The sequence below is a fragment of the Oncorhynchus masou genome, chromosome 17 (genome assembly GCF_036934945.1).
Source record: "Oncorhynchus masou masou isolate Uvic2021 chromosome 17, UVic_Omas_1.1, whole genome shotgun sequence".
In the NCBI taxonomy this organism is placed as follows: Eukaryota; Metazoa; Chordata; class Actinopteri; order Salmoniformes; family Salmonidae; genus Oncorhynchus; species Oncorhynchus masou.
The window spans coordinates 27,729,225-27,751,223 of NC_088228.1; the positions used below are offsets into that span (position 1 = coordinate 27,729,225).

General features: G+C 45.1%; 2 protein-coding genes across 3 annotated transcripts in view; both read right to left on the reverse strand.

Annotated features, from left to right (window-relative positions):
- Positions 1-1,799: 1,799 nt before the first annotated feature.
- Positions 1,800-10,410, reverse strand: LOC135558788 (tubulin beta-2A chain-like). The gene is made up of 4 exons (XM_064992922.1): positions 10,193-10,410; positions 9,632-9,740; positions 7,966-8,076; positions 1,800-3,182 (listed from the first exon to the last, which is right to left on the reverse strand). Exons 1-4 carry the CDS (start codon positions 10,247-10,249, stop codon positions 2,089-2,091), a joined length of 1,371 nt encoding a protein of 456 aa, XP_064848994.1. The 5' UTR covers positions 10,250-10,410; the 3' UTR covers positions 1,800-2,088.
- An 887-nt stretch (positions 10,411-11,297) lies between these two features.
- Positions 11,298-21,999, reverse strand: part of LOC135558789 (solute carrier family 22 member 23-like) — a 56,618-nt gene continuing 45,916 nt past the window's right edge. For both annotated transcript variants that reach the window (XM_064992923.1, XM_064992924.1), the window contains exons 6-10: positions 21,128-21,230; positions 19,965-20,203; positions 19,231-19,263; positions 17,199-17,322; positions 11,298-16,050 (exon numbers count right to left, since the gene is read on the reverse strand). In XM_064992923.1, the coding sequence (XP_064848995.1) occupies positions 14,994-16,050; positions 17,199-17,322; positions 19,231-19,263; positions 19,965-20,203; positions 21,128-21,230 (1,556 nt within the window). In that variant the 3' untranslated portion in view covers positions 11,298-14,993. The remainder of the gene's footprint in view (positions 16,051-17,198; positions 17,323-19,230; positions 19,264-19,964; positions 20,204-21,127; positions 21,231-21,999) is intronic.

Consider the following 21,999-nt stretch of genomic DNA (forward strand, 5'->3'; position numbering starts at 1 on the left):
TATCAAAATTTCTGCAAATACTTACAGGGCGAAGAACAATGCCTAAAAGTGCATAGGCCTATCTAAGTTTCTGGTTTGTCCTAGAAGTGAGGGTAAACGGTAGGCATGTTCTCTGCTATTCACTGTATGTTTTAATTATTATTTCAGTTATAGGGGAGGGTTTGGTTGTAATATATTTTGCTGCAGGGAGGGCCATCCATTTTAATTTCAGAGAGGTCCGACCTATCTCCAGGTAACTCTTATTTTTAATAACATACACTTCCGTAACAAAAAAGAACAATGGCAATAGTTTTTCACAGAATAGCTTCAGATGAAGGAGACAGCGCACAGGCACAGAAGACAATACAGGTGAAACTCAAGCATTTTACGCTGAACCCACGGTAACATCTTCAAATCTGCGTACACGACCGTGAACTTTGATTTGACTTTGAGTGGTTTTTAATCACTCTATCTCAAAAGGCACTGAGAACGTAACGAAATATCTCGTTGGAAATGGTGTGAAAAATATACAAGAGCAAGTCGGTTTATCTCAGGGAATATTCTCTTCCTTGGAGTGTTATTACTTATTTGGCTTCAAAGCCTGAGTCCTTAGCATATACTCAATTGCAGTAACACTCCACTAGGTGTCATCATTGGCATATCAAACATTAGCAATGATTCTAACCCTAACTTCAAATCCACACCCCGACACAATTCTAATTCTAACCATAACTTCACCCTGGCCTAACCTGTCGTTTTGGGTGATCCTATTGGTTTCTAATGAATACGTTTCTGATAGGTCCTCCTTGGTAGTCACACATTCATTCAATGTATGATGTATTCGACAAGAGCATCTTCCGACCCAGTTGTCTGAATGTGAAAACATAAGACGTCATTTTAACACGTTGGCAACTTGAACACTGGCAGCATTCCTCCTGGTCAGACTTTTTAGACGCTTTCTGTCCAAATAGAATATCAGTTGCAGAATTCTTCAGTCTTCAAGTATTTATGGAACTCGGCGCAATGAAGAATGTAACCGTTATTTACTGTACCTCTAACGTAAGTCGAAACTCTTGGCAGTGAGCCTTTCTAGCCCTTGCAATTCATATTCGACCAAGGACCTTGTTGTAAATGATAACAAGCAAATTGAACAGGTTGAATAAAGGCGTGATATTGTGCTGAACCAATGTGAAGATCTGATTAGGCTTATATGTCCAAACCTTGGTACTTTGTCTTAATTATTAGCCAAAATATTGAGGCATTGAAAGAGCGGCCTAATGATGTCGTCATTGTTTGTGCGAGTCAGTAAATTGTTGGTCGTATACGTTTGTATATGGAGAGTGCTCTACTTCTCCACACGTTTAACTCTATAGTCTAACAGCTGCCAAGTCTGGCCAGCCCTTTAATCGGATTTACTAGCTCTCAGATCAAAACACGATAAAGAGGAATAAACAGATATTCCTTTTCTCTCTCTGAGTCTTTGAGGAAGTGTTTCCTGTCCCAGACAGACACACAGTCATGATGACCCAGGACACTCACAAGACTATAAAACGTAGTAAGCTTCTTGGGGTATGGTAATAACATTCACCTTGCATTTTAAAAGCAGAAAACATCTCTTTCATCCAGTATCATCATTACAGCATGGAGAACTGAGTTACTGAATTTTGGTTACACCTACTCCAAGTCTGGAGTGTTCATTGTATCTCACCTGCTGAATAAGATTAGCACTCCCATGAAAAAAAGCCTACAGATATTCATAGGACAGCACCATTTTATTTCACGACAAAGAATGTATTCTGCGGTAAATGTTACAAAACTCGTTTTTTGACAATACTGTAGTTGTTTTATTGACACAGCATGAATTGGAAAACCAATGACGTCATTTAAAATACTCACATAATTGTTATGTTTCTAATATCACTTATGGTCTTCAAGACATAATCGAAACAATGAAAATGCACTAGTAGTAGTTTTTAGACTAAACAGCTATAATATATCTTGACGCAACGATAACTCATCTGCGCCTCTATCCTTCCATAACTATTGATAATTTAAAATGACTGGTGGATATAACATACAGACTGCTGTGCTGCTTCTACCCGGCATCCCTCAGTGGCGGACATCATGGTGCTGCTGGACATCCTGCTCCTCATCCTCCAGCTCGTCTTCTTCGTACTCGCCAATCTCGTCAGCGGTGGCATCCTGGTACTGCTGGTACTCAGACACCAGGTCGTTCATGTTGCTCTCAGCTTCTGTAAACTCCATCTCGTCCATACCCTCTCCGGTGTACCAGTGAAGGAAGGCCTTACGGCGGAACATGGCGGTGAACTGCTCAGAGATCCTCCTGAACAGCTCCTGGATGGCCGTGCTGTTGCCGATGAAGGTGGCAGACATCTTGAGGCCGCGGGGTGGGATGTCGCAGACGGCCGTCTTCACGTTGTTGGGGATCCATTCTACGAAGTAGCTGCTGTTCTTGTTCTGCACACTCAGCATCTGCTCGTCCACCTCCTTCATGGACATGCGCCCGCGGAAGATGGCGGCCACGGTGAGGTAGCGGCCGTGGCGAGGGTCGCAGGCGGCCATCATGTTCTTTGCGTCAAACATCTGCTGTGTGAGCTCGGGCACGGAGAGGGCACGGTACTGCTGGCTCCCCCTGCTGGTTAGAGGGGCGAAGCCGGGCATGAAGAAATGCAGGCGGGGGAAGGGCACCATGTTAACAGCCAGCTTGCGGAGGTCAGCGTTAAGCTGACCAGGGAAGCGCAGGCAGGTGGTAACCCCGCTCATGGTGGCCGACACCAGGTGGTTGAGATCTCCGTAGGTGGGCGTGGTGAGTTTGAGGGTACGGAAGCAGATGTCATAGAGAGCCTCATTGTCGATGCTGAAGGTCTCATCTGTGTTCTCCACCAGCTGGTGGACTGACAGGGTGGCATTGTAGGGCTCCACCACAGTGTCGGACACCTTGGGTGAGGGCATGACGCTGAAGGTGTTCATGATGCGGTCGGGGTACTCCTCGCGGATCTTGCTGATGAGCAGGGTGCCCATGCCAGAGCCGGTGCCCCCTCCCAGGGAGTGGGTGAGCTGGAAGCCCTGGAGGCAGTCACAGTTCTCAGACTCCTTCCTGACTACGTCCAGGACAGAGTCGACCAGCTCGGCTCCCTCTGTGTAGTGGCCTTTAGCCCAGTTGTTACCAGCTCCACTCTGACCTGAAAGACCCAGGGTGAACCTGTGTTAGAGACATCACACCTTTGTGTTCTAATACACATCTACAGTTGAAGTCAGAAGTTTACTTACTTTTACACAAAAAAACTCAGTTTTTCCACAATTCCTGACATTTAATCCTATAAAAAATTCCCTGTCTTAGGTCAGTTTATTTTTAGAATGTGAAATGTCAGAATAATAGTGGAGAGAATGATTTATTTCAGCTTTTATTTCTTTCATCACATTCCAAGTTGGTCAAAAGTTTACATACACTCAATTAGTATTCTGTAGCATTGCCTTTAAATTGCTTAACTTTGGTCAAACGTTTTGGGTAGCCTTCCACAAGCTTCCCATAATAAGTTGGGTAAATTTTAGCCCATTCCTCCTGACAGAACTGGTGTAACTGAGTCAGGTTTGTAGGCCTCCTTGCTCACACACTTTTTCAGTTCTGCCCACAAATGTTATATAGGATTGAGTTCAGGGATTTGTGATGGCCACTCCAATACCTTGACTTTGTTGTCCTTAAGCCATTTTGCCACAACTTTGGAAGTATGCTTGGGGTATATTGTCCATTTGGAAGACCCATTTGCAACCAAGCTTTAACTTCCTGACTGATGTCTTGAGATGTTGCTTCAATATATCCACATGGCATCATGAGAAAGGAAAACTATCTATTTTGTGAAGCACACCAGTCCCTCCTGCAGCAAAGCACACACACACACACACACCACATGATGCTGCCACCCCCGTGCTTCACAGTTGGGATGGTGTTCTTCGGCTTGCAAGCATCCCACCTTTTCCTCCAAACATAACAATTGTCATTATGGCCAAACAGTTCTGTTTTGGTTTCATCAGACCAGAGGACATTTCTCCAAACAGTACAATCTTTTTCCCATGTGCAGTTGCAAACCGTAGTCGGGCTTTTTTATGGTGGTTTTGTAGCAGTGGCTTCTTCCTTGCTGAGCGGCCTTTCAGGTTATGTCGATCTAGGACTCATTTTTACTGTGGATAAAAGATACTTTTGTACCCGTTTCCACCAGCATCTTCACAAGATCCTTTGCTGTTGTTCTGGGATTGATTTGCACTTCTTCTCGCACCAAAGTACGTTCATCTCTAGGAGACAGAACGCGTCTCCTTCCTGAGCAGTATGACGGCTGCGTGGTCCCATTGTCACGCCCTGGTCGAAGTATTTTGTGTTTGTCTTCATTTATTTGGTCAGGCCAGGGTGTGGCATTGGTTTTTGTATGTGGTGTGTTTGTATTGGGATTGTAGCTTAGTGGGGTGTTCTAGTTAAGTCTATGGCTGTCTGAAGTGGTTCTCAATCAGAGGCAGGTGTTTATCGTTGTCTCTGATTGGGAACCATATCTAGGCAGCCATATTCTTTGAGTGTTTCGTGGGTGATTGTCCTTAGTGTCCTGATGTCCTTGTTCTGTGTTTATTTTACACCAGTAGAGGCTGTTTCGGTTTTCGTTACGTTCTTTGTTTTGTAGTGTTTGTAATTGATTCATGTTTAAGTTTGTTTATTAAACATGGATCGCAATCTACACGCCATATTTTGGTCCGACTCTCCTTCCCACCTAGAAAGCCGTAACAGAATCACCCACCAGTCCTCCGGTGGCAGCTCCCTGCACCAGGCTTCCTGTGCATGTCCTCGGCCCAATACCACCAGTGCCAGCACCACGCATCAGGCCTACAGTGCGCCTCGCCTGTCCAGCGCTGCCAGAGCCTTCCTCCTCTCCTGCGCTGCAGGAGTCTCCCGCCTGTCCAGCGCTGCCAGAGCCTTCCTCCTCTCCAGGAGTCTCCCGCCTGTCCAGCGCTGCCAGAGCCTTCCTTCTCTCCTGCGCTGCAGGAGTCTCCCGCCTGTCCAGCGCTGCCTGAGTCTCCTGCCTGTTCAGCGCAGCCAGAGCTGTCAGTCTGCATGGAGCAGTCAGAGCTGTCAGTCTGCATGGAGCAGTCAGAGCTGTCAGTCTGCATGGAGCAGTCAGTCTGCATGGAGCAGTCAGAGCTGTCAGTCTGCATGGAGCAGCCAGAGATGCCAGTATGCATGGAGCAGCCAGAGATGTCAGTCTGCAAGGCGCTGCCAGTCTGCAAGGAGCTGCCAGTCTGCAAGGAGCTGCCAGTCTGCATGGAGATGCCAGAGCTGTCAGTCTGCAAGAAGCCGTCAGAGCTGCCAGTCTGCAAGAAGCCGCCAGAGCTGCCAGTCTGCAAGAAGCCGCCAGAGCTGCCAATCTGCAAGAAGCCGCCAGAGCTGCCAATCTGTAAAAAGCCGCCAGAGCTGCCAGTCTGCATGGAGCAGCCAGAGCCGTCAGTCAGTATGGAGCAGCCAGAGCCGCCAGTCAGCATGGAGCAGCCAGAGCCGCCAGTCAGCATGGAGCAGCCAGATCTGTCAGTCTGCCAGGATCCGCCAGTCAGCCAGACTCTTCCAGATCCGCCAGTCAGCCAGACTCTTCCAGATCCGCCAGTCAGCCAGACTCTTCCAGATCCGCCAGTCAGCCAGACTCTTTCAGATCCGCCAGTCAGCCAGGATCCGCCGGTCAGCCAGGATCCGCCAGTCAGCCAGGATCCGCCAGTCAGCCAGGATCCGCCAGTCAGCCAGGATCCGCCAGTCAGCCAGGATCCGCCAGTCAGCCAGACTCTTCCAGATCTGCCAGTCAGCCAGACTCTTCCAGATCCGCCAGTATCCGCCAGTCAGCCAGGATCCGCCAGTCAGCCAGACTCTTCCAGATCTGCCAGTCAGCCAGACTCTTCCAGATCCGCCAGTCAGCCAGGATCCGCCAGTCAGCCAGGATCCGCCAGTCAGCCAGACCCTTCCAGATCTGCCAGTCAGCCAGACTCTTCCAGATCGTCCAGTCAGCCAGACTCTTCCAGATCCGCCAGCCAGCCAGGATCTGCCAGATCCAACTACCTGCCTGAGCTTCCTCTCAGTCCCGAGCTGCCCCTCAGTCCCGAGCTGCCCCTCAGTCCCGAGCTGCCCCTCAGTCCAGTGGGGTTCTGGGTGAGGACTACTAGGCCATGGTCGGCGGCGAGGGTCGACTATCCAAGGACGCGAGGAGGAGGGACTAAGACTTTGATAGAGTGGGGTCCACGTCCCGCGCCGGAGCCGCCACCATGGACAGATGCCCACCCGGACCCTCCCCTATAGTTTTTGGTGTGCGTCCGGGAGTCCGCACCTTTGAGGGGGGGGGGGGGGTTCTATCACGTCCTGGTCGAAGTATTTTGTGTTTGTCTTCATTTATTTGGTCAGGCCAGGGTGTGGCATGGGTTTTTGTATGTGGTGTGTTTGTATTGGGATTGTAGCTTAGTGGGGTGTTCTAGTTAAGTCTATGGCTGTCTGAAGTGGTTCTCAATCAGAGGCAGGTGTTTATCGTTGTCTCTGATTGGGAACCATATTTAGGCAGCCATATTCTTTGAGTGTTTCGTGGGTGATTGTCCTTAGTGTCCTGATGTCCTTGTTCTGTGTTTATTTTACACTAGTATAGGCTGTTTCGGTTTTCGTTACATTCTTTGTTTTGTAGTGTTTAATTGATTTGTGTTTTACGTTTGTTTATTAACCATGGATCGCAATCTACACGCCACATTTTGGTCTGACTCTCCTTCCCACCTAGAAAGCCGTAACACCCATGGTGTTTATACTTGCGTACTATTGTTTGTACAGATGAACGTGGTACCTTCAGGCATTTGGAAATTGCTCCCAAGGATGAACCAGACTTGTGGAGGTCTACCATTTTTTTTCTGAGGTCTTGGCTGATTTCTTTGGATTTTCCCATGATGTCAAGCAAAGAGGCACTGAGTTTGAAGGTAGGTCTTGAAATACATCCACAGGTACACCTCCAATTGACTCAAATTATGTCAATTAGCCTATTAGAAGCTTCTAAAGATATGACATCATTTTCTGGAATTTTCCAAGCTGTGTAAAGGCACGGTCAACTTGATGTAGGTAAACTTCTGACCCACTGGAATTGTGATACTGTGAATTATAAGTGAAATAATCTGTCTCCAAACAATTATTGGAAAAATGACTTATGTGATGCACAAAGTAGATGTCCTAACCGACTTGCCAAAACTATAGTTTGTTAATAATTTGTGGTTGAAAAACAAGTTTTAATGACTCCAACCTATGTAATCTTCCGACTTCAACTGTAGCAATACACATCAATTAGCATGAAAAGTCAGTTATCCAGTTAACAAGCAAATGCATCGGGCATATTATTTGTCAGTTTCCATTGAGAGAGACAATTCCAGTTTGTTAAGAGTGGACAATAACAGCTTAATTGAGCATGATCAAGAGTACCATTACCATGATCTAAAATATTATAGTGTAGAAGTCTGCATATACAATAGGATGAGGAATGTAGCCTAACTATCCTTTATGCAGTAGAATTGGCAAGGTGTGGTGGGTGGATTTGATTTAACTCTATATCCCCATCTTGATGGGCACTGCAACAGTAGCAGTCTATGCCCTATTTTCTGCTGCGCCATGCTAGCTGTCTGTGCCTGACAACCGCTCGACCGACCATTGCATTCCCTTCCTGGTACATTGCTGAGCTGTTGCAGAAAAGTTGCACACTGAACACACCGTCTATCTAGGTCAAAGTTAAACTAAGCTTAGCTTTCAGAGGAGATGACAGTGGATGCTGACACAGACGTGACATGCTGTGGGTTGAGGATGGAAGTGCTGACAGGACATGATGATGACCCATTGGGCAAGACAGCACAGACAGATCTGGGACCAGGTTGGGCAAGATAGCATAAAACAATCTGGAACTCGGTTGGATAACCACTACTCACCAAAGACAAAGTTGTCTGGTCTGAAGAGCTGGCCGAAGGGCCCTGAGCGGACAGAGTCCATGGTGCCTGGCTCCAGATCCACCAGGATGGCCCGGGGGACAAACTTGTTACCTGTGGGGGGGGGGGGAGAGAGGCAGGGACATCAGGTTTAGGGAGGGAAGGAGGATGGGCTCTCCCTCTCGCTTTCTCTCACTCACTCAGCCTCTCTTGCAGACTGCAGCACAGAAAAACTGCTAGCTCCAGTCCAAGGAGGCTGAGGTAAGCTGAATTCATTCAGACCAAGATGGCATCTCCCAGTAGACATGACACATTTTCTCTCTTATCGTCATATCATCTTATCATGCTGCTATGCGCATTTCTCTATGAGTAGATATTCAATCAGAGCCACGTTAACAAGAGAGGTCAATAGTGCTTAGCATTGCACGCACAGGAAATAGGATCGGTGCTAAGTACAGGACATTTAGGCTACTATAGGCCCCGGAATCTGCAGTCTGGCTGGTTTGCCATAGGAGACTGACTGTTCCGTATGAGAGAGAGAGACAGAGACAACGGTTGGGATTCTGCATGGCCATGACCTTCAAATGCCTGGGCAATAAAATAAAATAAAAATCAGACCAACGCAGACAGAAGGCAAGCGTTAGGGTTGGGTTGGTTTTACAGAGACTGCACTCACTGCAGATATATACATGCCAACCCTCCGCGACGGGCTCTTAAGAGACGGAGAGAGAGCCAGAGAGAGAAAGAGATGATGCTGCAGAGAGAGGTGATACAGGGAGAGAAAGAGAGAGACCGGGAGGGAGGGAGGGAGAGAGATTGACAGGTCAATGCTGCTGTCCTCATTTCCCCTGCCCTGCCACAGGGCCCACTGCACCCAGACAGATATTATGGTCACAATGTCACGTTCTCAATTTAAAATTTGGCCTACAGTGCATGAGTTTGCAAGTCAAAAAAGGTCTGCAATTTTCATCACCAGGGAATATCGTTTTTATTCTGAGTTTATTTAGGGCAAGGCCAAAGCACACTGAGTGTACAAAACATTAGGAACACCTTCCTAATATTGAGGTGCACCCCTTTTGCCCTCAGAACAGACACAATTTGTTAGGGCATGGACTTGACAAGGTGTTAAAAACATTCCACAGGGATGCTGGCCCATGTTGACTCCAATGCTTCCCATAGTTGTGTCAAGTTGGCTGGATGTACTCTGGGTGGTGGACCATTCTTGATACACACATAGGAAACTGTTGAGCGTGAAAACCCAGCAGCGTTGCCGTTTTTGACACACTCAAATCAGTGCGCCTGGCACCTACTACCATATCAAAAAGCACTTAAATAGTCAAAGGCACTTAAATATGTTGTCTTGCTCAATCACCCTTTGAAAGGCACACACACACACACAATCAATATCTCAACTGTCTCAAGACTTAAAAATCCTTCTTTAACCTGTCTCCTCCTGTTCATCTACACCGATTGACTGGATTTAACAAGTGACTTCAAGGATTTAACAAGTAACTTCAATAAGGGATCACAGCTTTCACCTGGAAAGAGCTGGTGCTTCTAATGTTTTGTACACTCAGTTTATGGTTGATTATTTTCTTGGACCTGTTGTTTAGATGCATGCAGAGATGACTTAAAGACCAATCTAGATAGTAAATTGAGATGTATTTACCTGATGCTTCATTGTAGTACACGTTAATCCTCTCCAGCTGCAGGTCACTGTCACCTTGGTAACTGCCGGAGGGGTCGATGCCATGTTCGTCACTTATCACCTCCCAGAACTAAAAATGGGACAGAGAATAGGTCATGCAAACGTGATGCTTCATAGTTTGACCTAAGAGATCTGGCTATAACCTGATCAAGACATGGAAAAGTACTGGACGGTCGTTGTGCGTAGTCTATCGCTATGGCGCAGCTCCTTTTGGCGACGGCATGACGCGCCAGCCCCGCAGGTGCGCGACATCACTGCAGACCCTTTGGCTCCTAGCCCAAGTCCAAAAGCAACACACCCATAATCAACCTAATGGCATCTTATAGTTGTGAATAAATGAAACACTAATTTCCACGAGACATTCGTCCAAAAACATGACCACAAAATATTGGATGGCTGATTTTGTTCTCTTGGAAAATGTAGTGCGATTCATGTTGGGACAAAATTGTAAACATCTAACAAAAAAAAAGGATTGCTCTATAATAACCTCTGCGTCTAGACAAATATACACATAACACCTACCTTCGCACCAATCTGGTTTCCACATTGCCCGGCCTGGATATGAACAATCTCCCTCATGATGATGCCTTTTGGGTGCACGCAGATAGCAGCCTTTTGTCTCAACTAACAACAGTGCCCTCAACCTGGTTGCGACCACTGTGTTACTCGCCTCTCAGCAGTTGTTACATTCTTATGGCGATCGGGTAAACCAAGGGAGACTCATCATGTTGATGCTGATTGGGTGACGTCACACCTGTGCTGCAGCCCAACTTTGTGCACCAGCCTATCAGCGGGCACCGGTTTGATGCAGTGGACGGGATGAGGATCCTGCTGCATCACTCTCCATGACATCACCCTGTCCCGGGCCAAAATGCGGGTTGTTGCCAAGCACTTTTAATCTAATACGTGGCGCATAGGCCTAACTATTAGTTTTTCAAGTTAAGGAAACACAGCCTAATCGTCGATAAATACGCCCCCTTTCAATATAACCAAGGCATCGTCCATGTACCTTGCAGTCCTGAATCTACTTCAGGTGTAGCCTATATTTTGTCCACTAGAGGTCAGTTTGGAGCTTTGCAACTATACCGTCCACAATGTTCCCATCAAAGACAGGTTACTTATTTGTTCTTACTCATCACTTGTTTATCAGAGACAGGAAAAGCCTTCACCTAGGAGCACGTATGACATCATACAACAGGAAGTGGTTAAAGTATTCCAAGCTGAAAAATCTATTGGCAGCATGAGTGAGTTATTTTGGTTAGCTAGTATGGTCTTAAAATATAAAGATCAAATCAAATTTTATTGCTGACATAAAAAAAAAAGTGTATCAGATGTTGTGGTTGTAGTGAAGTGCTAATCAATACAACTAATTACTGAATCATATTTAGGAGATGACTTTCCAGCACAGCAGTACACCAACATGAATCCACAATTCATTAAGAATGTGAATATTGACAACTGATTCATTACATACAGAATAGACACACTTTATGCCCTTGTCATTATCTTGGGTTAGAGAGGACATCAAGTGGTAAAAAAAAAAAAAAAACCTTGCACAAAAACACCAAGATTCAAGAGGTAGCTTGAAAATTGTCTGCAGACCAATTAACTCAACCAAGACCCAGAATGCATCATTGATCAATAAATAGTGAAGTTTATTACGACACGTATGGCTTATATACAAATGCATTATTCAAGTTAAAATAAAGGGAAAATTCAACTGGTAAAAATCCATGTTTTTACATTCATTCATTCATTCATTCCAATCATGCAAAAACAAAGTGTTATATCAGGATTATTTCTCATTTCCGCAACAGTTTGGCTGCAGTGGGGACAATTTAGGATGAGGGGAGCCATTTGATCAGTTGAGAACCATTTCCAGACTACTGTATCACAGCACAACCTATCAATGCACAGCAAATCAAAGTTAGTTTACATATCAGTCTGCTTTTCCATCTCCAAATGCATTTTCTTTACCACTGTATACTCAATGTATTATATTGTCCATCTACTTGTACCATTTTAGTGTAGCCACTTTCCAAGCCATCACCCCACTCTACCCATAGAAATAGAATGTGTCATTATACTTCTGACCAAGCATACACCATCGCTGGTGCGGACGATGCTGTCACATATGAAATCGGAGACTAATGTGAGGTTGTAATGTGTTGTGACATTTTAAGACAAGAGCGGTTGCAGTTCAAGAAATGTGGGGTCGAGAAGTATTGCTACAGCTGCAGACAATATACTCTTAACATTTGTACGATTGACCTCTGTTGTTCCAGTGTCAATAGACTATCGTGCGTTCGTAACACCGTCCTCACATCACAGCTAACCAAATGTACTAATCTGACGGGAGTACAGGAGACATTATGGTTTGAGCCGTGAAGTCTATTAGATGTTAAAAGAAGCTAAGAGGCTCATATAGGGGTGTAATGAAGTTTTACTTGATTCACATATCCTTTCTCTACCGTGCTTGAATTTTCCGAACAAGGTGGATGTAGTATTAGGAATGAAGACCACAGCAACAAGTATATCTTCTTTAACAGTGTGCTTATTTACCAGGAAATAACCAGAGAATATACGGAAAGTAGGTTGTTACACTTTTAGTATTTACATAGTCATTTTTATATCCACAGAACTACATGACAGTGTGTGTTGTGATGACTACTTTATGATTAGTGTACAGTTGAGTGATCAGTGGCTGCTATTGCATGATATTTTGGTCACCTCCAAAGCCATTGTATTTTCCATTTTAAATAGATATTAAACACACTGTAAAAGACAGGACTCCATGGCATTTGAAAAGGACAATACGTCAAAGATTTTTGAAAAGAAAGAAGCTCTACATCACAACAAGTGATGTTGTATTTGTAAAACAGTGGCCTACCAACACAATCTGATGCAATTGCCTAACCAGTGAACTGACAGCCACCATTTTGTTTGTCCGGTATGTACTATTGTCAATAGTCAGTCATTCACAGGCGTTGGTAAATCATGACGTTGACACTAGACATTTGGGTTTTTCAAAAGAAAAAGAAAGCTCTTCATACATTTTTGTTTTAATTAAAATAATCAGAGACATTTGTTGTAGCTTTTCTAATAATGACGACAACATTTCACTATCATGTCTGTATTGATTACAATGAAAGTAATTCAAGTAAATGGTAGTTAAGTTTTGAAGAAAAAAAAAAGAAAAAAAGGGATAAGCCTACATTTCAAAACGTAACAGAATTTGAGTCAATATCACAAATATAAATGTTGCATACTTTGGTGAAGTTTAAATATTTCTGGTATATTATTTGGGAAATATACTTCAAATATTTTTACATCACCAAATATGCTAATTACATGTAGAAAACACACACACAAGATGGTGGCAATGACAGATGTATTTGTAATGAAGACAAAATCCTTTTGTCATTCATGTGTCCATTTCAGAGATAGCTCTTGTGATTTTTTTAGGTAACATTTGAACATCACCTCCCCGTTTCATGGAAAAGTTCACATTTTTGTTTACATGCTCAGTCCCCGTAGCGAAGATTAAAGTGCCACTTACATTCACACAAATAATGTTAACAGTGCCGCCTATCTTTATACACTAAGGACACCCCCCCCCCGTGAAATAATGGCAATATTTTTTTTGGTTTTTGTGATCAAGCGCAACATCAGTAGCACAACAACAAACTAAGCAATTTGACCTAGAGTATCACATTAACAAGATCCAATTGCCTACAGTACAATTCATTAACGTTTTTTTAAGAGTGGAAACAAATGTCCCATGAAACATTTGATATAGTCTGTAAATTCTCAAATGTTTCACTTACAGGACCGCAACGTCAACAAGCACAACATAGTCCTAAAGGACCATCAGACCTCTCACTTCTACCATGGCACCGGTACAGCTCTCCTTCTCTCAACATAAACAGTCCATAGTCCTAATAAAAGTATGAACATGTCTCTTCAGTTGGCAACATTCTCTTTCTCTAGTACCTCTTCATACACCCATACTTGTATAACACTAAGGACTGAAGTCTTCAGATGTTTCGCTTGTCATTTTTAATTCATTGCATCATACATGAAAACACCTCCAATACTTGGGGCCAAACTTTTATTGCCCTTTTTTTTCTTCATATTTGGCAAATTGCTCTTTTCCCTACACAGATTCCATTCAGTTTCTGACAACAAAAACAATTGGGTGACTAAACTCAGTTTAGATATCTGGCACTGTTGACATTTAAAATTCTGCATCGTAATCCTAAAGTATTTTTTTTCTACATAAGGCAAATGTACATCAAACACATTGGGCGTACATCTAAGTCTGCAATTGAGGCAAATGTACAGTCAAATGGTTTTTAGTGGTACGTATAGCATCTCCAACTAAGCATTGGGATAAAGTGTCAGAGGAAGTCAAAGGGAGTTTTGGCTGGCAGTATCTCAGTCTAAAATGACATATACAGATTCCTCCAACAACAACTATGTAAAACGCTGATGATGTCAGTTATTTACAGTTCCGCACTGTGGCAGAGTAACCACTCATTACTTTCACCGCAGCACGGTCCCCCTGTCCTGTTTTCTGGCTGTTCCCAGTAAAAAGGTGTCAGAGACACACTCGTCCCCATATCAAGCTGTTCCCTCTCCTGTCTGTCACTGGCATTCTCCCTACAGAGCAGCCAAAATGTCTGAGGCCTGATCAGCCAGTTAGTGACTCCATACATGTGACCTGGATGACCAGGACTTCTTCTTCCGCGAGGGAGTGGCACACCTCCTTGTTCCAGAGGTAGAGCCTTGGATCATGACGACGCCACCCCGTTGATGACGCGGTTTTCTGAGATCGTACAGTCCATTATAGGGAGGATTCCCGAGTCTATGGGGGAGGAGATGGTACAGTCCATTATTGTGGAAGCGGTGGCCGCCTCTGTGGTCTCAGAGTCTGTTACGTTGGGGTGCTGAGAGTCTATGACAAGCGGAATGGTAGAGTCCAATGAAAGGGGTTGAACAATGTCTGTGATGGGGTGAGTGGTAGAGTCCACAGTGGGGCTGTGAACAGTGTCCATGACAGGGGGAATGGAAGAGTCCACTGTTGTGGGGATATGACCTGAGTCATTGGGTGGTGGTGGTAGTGGGCGGATGGGGGGATGAACAGGGGAAAGAGCTACGGCAGGGTAAGTGGGAGAGACAATAACATTATTAACACATGGGGATGAAGAGTCCAACTCTGGAGTATGGACAGAGTCTATGAGAAGGGGAATGGTACAGGCTGATGTAGGGGGAGGAGGGGCGGGGAGTTTGTCATCTAGAGAGTATATGATCGGGTCTGTGGTTATGTGGTCAGCAGAATCAATAGGAGTCGTACAGTCCGCCATGGGGGGAGGGAGAAAAATGTCACTGATGACAGGACCAGGGGAGGGTGTTGGAGAGGGGGTAGAAGGTCAAGTACAGGGGGAGTGGCAGAGTCCAATGTAGGGGTGGTTTCTATGACAGGGGGAGTGGTAGAGTCCAATGTAGGGGTGGTTTCTATGACAGGGGGAATGGTAGAGTCCAATGAAGAGGTGGTTTCTATGACAGGGGGAGAGTCCAATGTGGAGGTAGGGGGAGTTTCAATTACTTCTGGAGCATCCAATGAAGTGGGGGTGGATTCTATAACAGGTGGAGTGGAAGGATCCACTACGGAACTAGGAGTGGAAGGGTACAATGCGGAGGTAGGGGTTGAATCAAGTACAGGCGGAATGGTTGATTCCAATGAAGAGATGGGAAGAGTTTCAGTGACAGGGGAAATGGTGTTGACCAAGACGGATGTATGGGTATCTTCTGTGAGGGGGTCAGTGGTAATGTCTTTAGTAGGGGAGGGAGCTGTCTCATCAACATTGAAAGTGGATGAAGGGGCAACAGAATTAATGAGGGGTATATCAGTGGAGTCTTCAGTGGATTTGCCATCAGACTCATGCTGGTGTGACATTAACGTCCTAGTGGAGGGCGCCGAAATATCAATAACCGATGGTGCTGCGCGGTCAACAGCGGAGGACGCCGTGAACTCCATTGTGGAGACGGCGGTGGCGGCCGCCTCGTGCAGCGGCGTGTCATGGACCCGGGTGTAGTCCCTGTTGCTCTCCACCTGGGCCAGGAGGAGGCGCTGTTCGCCAGGCCTCCTGGGGGGCAGCAGGGGCTGGCGGGTGTAACACTCCCCGTCGGCCAGGGTCTCGGGCAGGGGCTGGTAGCGCGTCTCGGGGAGGAGGAGAATGCAGATGATGCAGATGAGGGTGCAACAGGCGAAGATGATGTGGTGAAGGAAGTAGCCCTTCTGGTTGTGGAGTTCCATGATGGGGGCGGTCAGCATGCCGAAGCCAGCGCTGGCGAGCACCAGGCCCAGACCCCCACCCCTACGGAGAGAGACAAAGACCATCAGTTAGGAAGTCACTATCTCTGAAGAACATGACTATACCCAATCCCAAACCAACCTCCAAGCCCTACCGTCTTTAAACCATATCCATCCTGTAGAAAAGGTCTGCCCTGAAACCTCTGCCATTTCCAGTGCAATGTTCTGCTTTGTTACATTCCAAGTCCGTTCCATTTCAATGCTTTCTTTTATATTCACATTCAATAGCACATTCCAGCCCCTACTATTCTCATTTCCTTATGCAGACACACGTGGTCTGTGTTATTGACATGTCCTTGCCATTTTACGCCCACAGCAGCAGAGACTGCTGCAATACCATGTAACAGCAGTCTGCCAAGGCAGTACCCTCATTTCTCTCCCGTCTGCTCCATTACTGGCCACCAGGTGGCGATCCACAGTCACTCTTCAGGCAGCACAGTGCACCATATCTTACATAACACAACATCATGATGATGATGATCCAAAGCTGTGTCAGTTTGTCAAGCGAGGGAAAGGCTAATTCAAAACCAGGCTGATCTGTGAAAGAGACCTCTGTCTCGGCCTGACTCCCTGTCAAAATAAAAGGTTAAATTAATTAATAATAATATAAAAAAATATGGATATTGAACAACACCTTTTATGGTTGTGCATATAACAAGAGATCCATGATCACACACTCATTTTAAGTGCTTATAGCAGGGTAGTAATATTCAGGTGATATCCTGGCAGGTCAGACACACTGAATCATGAACCTCTCTATTGAGATCAAAGACTGCGACTACATTCCATTATGATATAGTGCGCATCATAAAACAGGGTATTTTCCCTTCACACTACATGATGACAGCAACCTTCAAACCTCTTTATCTTTCTCCAATTACAGATGTGTATACGGTATGTTTTTCATAGCTCGACAGAGTGAATGTTCTGTAAAATGTTATAAAATTAACCAGACACTTGACCCGACCCATCTCTGAATGAAAGGGGAAGAAAATGGAACCCTGTTTTTGCTTTCCATGAAGCTTTCTCCTCATCCCTGGCCTGCACATATCCTGACTGACAGCCCCCTCTGAAACCTATCCCTCCCCTCTCCCTCGGCCCCTCTCTGTGGTATGCTCCAGTGGTCCGTTCCCAGCGCGTGGGTGGGCTTACCTGATGACGGTGGGCGTGATCTCAGCGCAGAAGAAGATGCTCAAGTTGCTGACAGCGTGGGAGGAGAACATGCCGATGATGGAGAAGGCGATGGAGAAGTTCTTATTCAGCGTATCCGAGCGCTCTGCACAGACAGACGGCAACATACGAGTCAGCCATTAAACACGACTCACTATTAAGTTGAGGTTTGTGTATCCGAGTACTCTGCATAGCAAGAGAGCAAACATAACAATTATCCAGCCATCATACAGAGAGAATACATTCTAATGTACTGTAGAAAAGGGGAGATTAACTCAAAAAGAAAAATACTATATCTAACCCTGAATGAATGCTTCTCATATTAGAAGGCTCAGTGCACTGATGAACAGTATCTAATACATTCTCAAAGAGCAGGTTGTTATTAAAGTAGTAAGATGATCCTATTAAAATGTACTTAGACTGTTACATAATTCCCATGCGTGTGTTGGACAACATACAGGATGCTCAACATCACCCTGACCATGTTATCCATTTAACTAAACTAGCCATGAAGGATTACCCTGACGTTGATCTGTCTGATCCTCAGCTAAACAGCAGCAAAACAATCCTAGAACTAACTCACACGGGGCTGCTGAACGAGACATGTTCAAAATTGACAGACAATCATCTGAAAGTGGTCTCAGTATCAGTTTGTTGCTGAACGAGACATGTTTGAAGTTGCCAGAAGAGCATCTGAAACTGGTCTCGGATGAGTTTGTTGCTGAATGAGACATGTTTAAGTTGCCCTAAGCGGATAATCTGAGGCAGAACTCAGATCAGTTTGCTGCTCCTCTCTAATCCTCTGGCTGTCAGACAACAGGCCAAGCTAATTCTGCTGCCAGGTGGAGGACTAGGGATGGAGAGAACGGAAAGAAGAGAGGAGCTAGATAAACACACGGGAAGAAGAGGGCAAGAGGCTACTTAGGTTAGCTAGGGTCAATGAGACTGAGCCAAACAGAGAGGATCATCAGAACAAAGCAAGGATCGGGAAGTGAAACACAGACAGGAAGACTTCTAATAGTTGCAAGAAGTTACATGAAGAACAGGCAAGATCAAAAAAAGTTATGATGAACGATGGCGATAAAACCATATAACGTACTATAATACCATGCAGTAGTCTGGTTATTACACAGTCAACGTCAGGTTTATTTGTTATAATGGACTGTTGTACTACCAAGTTGCACGACTAGCCTACTGCTGGTTCCATGTGTTAGCTGTAATGTTTCACTGAAGGACAAGCAGGCTGGATCTGAACGTGTGTTTATGCAGTAAACAGAATGCAGCTAGATTGTCCTTGAGAGATGTATTCATTCCTCGATGCCTACGGGCGTTCTGAGCCCCATGGTGCCTGTGTTTGAACTGTCACTCAGTCGGCAAACAGAAACGGCACGCCACGGTTTGCGCTAACGGGATCTGACTGAACTCTGCAATGAGTTTGAGTTTGTTGTTCTTAGGGAGTGGGTGGGAGAGTGGGAGTGATTGGGAGAAGGGGAGCGATAGGACAAGTCACAGTATTTAGGTCGCAGTGATGGTGAAATACCAACCTTTGCTTTAAACCCCCTCCATTGCACAACAAAACACACTGCAAAGCACCCTCGTCTTTCTGCTACTATGCTGGAACACTGACATTTTCTTAGTGTCCTCCAATCTTACACAAATGTCAGAGTTCCTCCAGTCTTTGTCTAATCACATCAAAGAAATCACGTGAAGACATCTGCAGCTAGCCAGCGATCATAATGTGTTTCTAACGGCTTGAACCACATTTAAGACAGTAGATTGGTTATCCATTTATTGTGGAATTCTCTCATCTGCCTAGGACCTTGTTGTTGTTTTTGTTTTTAATCGAGCAGTTGCAGTATTTCCAGTAAGCGGATTATAAAATGGAGTAAACAGTTAAGATCCAGAATGATGGGCTATTGATTAGTTAAGAGTGTAGGGTCGAGCAACTGCAAGCAGGGAAATATGGGCTGAGTTCCCACAAGAATGAAGAGAGAAATCGATGGTTGTACTGTACCTATATTCAGATGTACACTGTATTTCCCCAGTACTATAGGAGCCATAGGGAGAGAGAGGAAAACAGAAACAGGTTAATATGTAGTCAAATGATCACACACACACACAGATTTCCAGTCACAAAACACACACTGGTTACACCATAGCAATAAGACAATATGTTTGCTATTTGAACGATCTCAAGGTGTATTTTGTAGGTCTAGGTTAAATATATGTTCCCTCAACATTTGTGACTCTAAAAAAAAAGGACTAGGTACTGTAAAATTTCGGACAACAGCCGTCCTTGTTACACAGTAAAGAGGCCACCTCCCACAGGCCTACATTCAAACATCATCATCAAAACAACTATATTGTAGCTAACTATAAAGACTATTTCACCTCCACCCCCAGGAGGTCAGGGCCCCCTGAGCACATGACCTGCGTGCTCGGCCGTCAGTAATTTGGTGACGATTAGGCCTACCAGCTGGCTAGACTACCTTACCTAGCAATGTTAGCTGACACTGGCTAATTGATTGCCTGACATAAGAGGAAAACTACTGATGTACTACCAAAGTTTCGAAATGTGGGTTCTACTTTTCTAACTCTCAACAGAAAAAAAAAATGTTTTTTGGTCAGGGGCCCCCTAGTGTCCACAGGGCCCTACACGCAGTGCATAGTTGGCGTATAGGAAGAGGCAGTTGTGTGTGTGTGTGTGTGCGCACTATACCATTGCGTATTATACTGTAGGCTACTCACAGTTGAGCAGGCCTAGCTGAAGCAGTGATGCCAGTGCAGTGATTATCATGAACATGAGCAGGCCACCCCTCCTCCCCATCAGGGACACTGCCGGGCACAGTGCAATGCATGATGCCACTGCGATGCCCGCCATGGTGTAGTAGTCAGCGTAGAAGTTGTGGAACATGGTGGACTCGTGGGTCTCGTGGTGGTCCATCATACTGCGGGCAAAGCAATGGTGGATCCCATAGCCCGTCAGTCTGGATATAGCGAGAGAGAGAAAAGTGTATCAAGAAAGACAACTAATGAAAACAGGGATAATGGGTGTGTGGTAGTGCAAGAGAGGGAGAAAGAAGTAAGGAGATTAGTGTACAGAGCACAGAGTGAAAGAAAGAGGGATATTAGGAGAGAGGACAAAGAGTTCAGAAGATGAAGGGAAAAAAAAAAGAAAAAAAGAGGAAAGTGTATTTCTATGAAACAAAACTAAAAGCACACAAACCCTCTTGCTCGTCTCCAGTTGTCTCATAAGAACACAGCTCATGAAAAATGTATGGTCAGACTACAGCCAGGGACACTGTGCACTGAAATAGCCTGGGCTATGTCTAAGTCTGTCTACAAATGACTGGGTTACGTGAGTGAGGAGAGGTGAAGCTCGTTCTGAAGGCCAACGGACAGAAAAACCGGCGGACAGACAAATGGACAGAGGCAGGACTGCAAACAGCACAGAGACAGGAAGACAGAGGGATGGACAGACTGATGGATAGACAGACAGGCCTGCTAAAAGCAGACGGCCACTGCATCGAGCTGACCGGTCAATAGTCCCATAATCACGGCACACCGGTTTATAGGTAGTTTCAGGAGCCAATGCTAACGAGTGTTACCACAATGACTGGAAGTCTACAGGAACAGCCAGCATGCTAGCTGTTATGCTAGCTGTTCCCATAGACTTCCAGTCATTGCGCTATAGCAATTGAGCAAATGGAAGTGAGAAACGTCCTTCAAACTGAACGCAGAGACAAACATGTTATCCACAAGTTCATCTGACTCTGGGGAAGTAGACAAAGGGCCTCATTGCCAAAATCCAGAAGTATCGCTTAAACACCCAGAGTCATCTGACTGGCAGCTGCATCATGGACACACGCACATAACACTACATAAACTCACACACACACAAAGATTCTTACGAGTTCACGCAGAGGACCACAATGTTTTTCCACAGGTTCCTTGTCCCCACCATCTTCACAATACATGTCCTTTTGGGCTTCTTCTGAAGAGCTTTCTGCAACTCTGAAACAACGTAGAGAAATCAGGTAAATATGACCACAATGCATTCATCTACAGGCTGTACACAGCGAACAAAAGGGCTCCATCTGAGGATAAGAGTGAGGATAAGAGACTAAGGAGGATAAGAGACTAAGGACTAAGAGACAAAGGACTAAGAGACAAAGGACACCTTCAGCTGCAAACTGTGATTCATACCAATACATTTCATCACTTATCTCTGTTAGAAAACAGGAATGACAGGGGGAAAGAGTGAGTGGGGAGGAACAAGTGAGTGAATGAATGAACAATTGAAAGAGGAATGTTTTCAGAAGACAATGCCCCAGGACAGCGCAGATCATAGCATGGGGCATGGATGTTTGGAAGTACGAGGTGTTGCTATGAAAACAAACCTCCGCTTTGGTCATGTGCACACACACATACATGTATGCACGTGACGGGTAACATTGCTTCTACACCTGCATTGCTTGCTGTTTGGGGTTTTAGGCTGGGTTTCTGTACAGCACTTTGAGATATCAGCTGATGTAAGAAAGGCTTTATAAATACATTTGATTACAAGTTTTTACTCAAAGTTGCTCTCTATACAATCATGGGGCTCTGAAGTCATCCTCTGGCCTAGCGGCATAGCCATAATCCCTTGCATAAAATTGGCCCGCAAATGGCAGGCCCTTTTCAGGGGTTAGTTATGTTACATTCAGTAGGCTACATAATGTGTGTGTTATCTAATCTTTATTTGGACAGGGAAGATATGACACCTAGGTCTCTTTTCGAAATG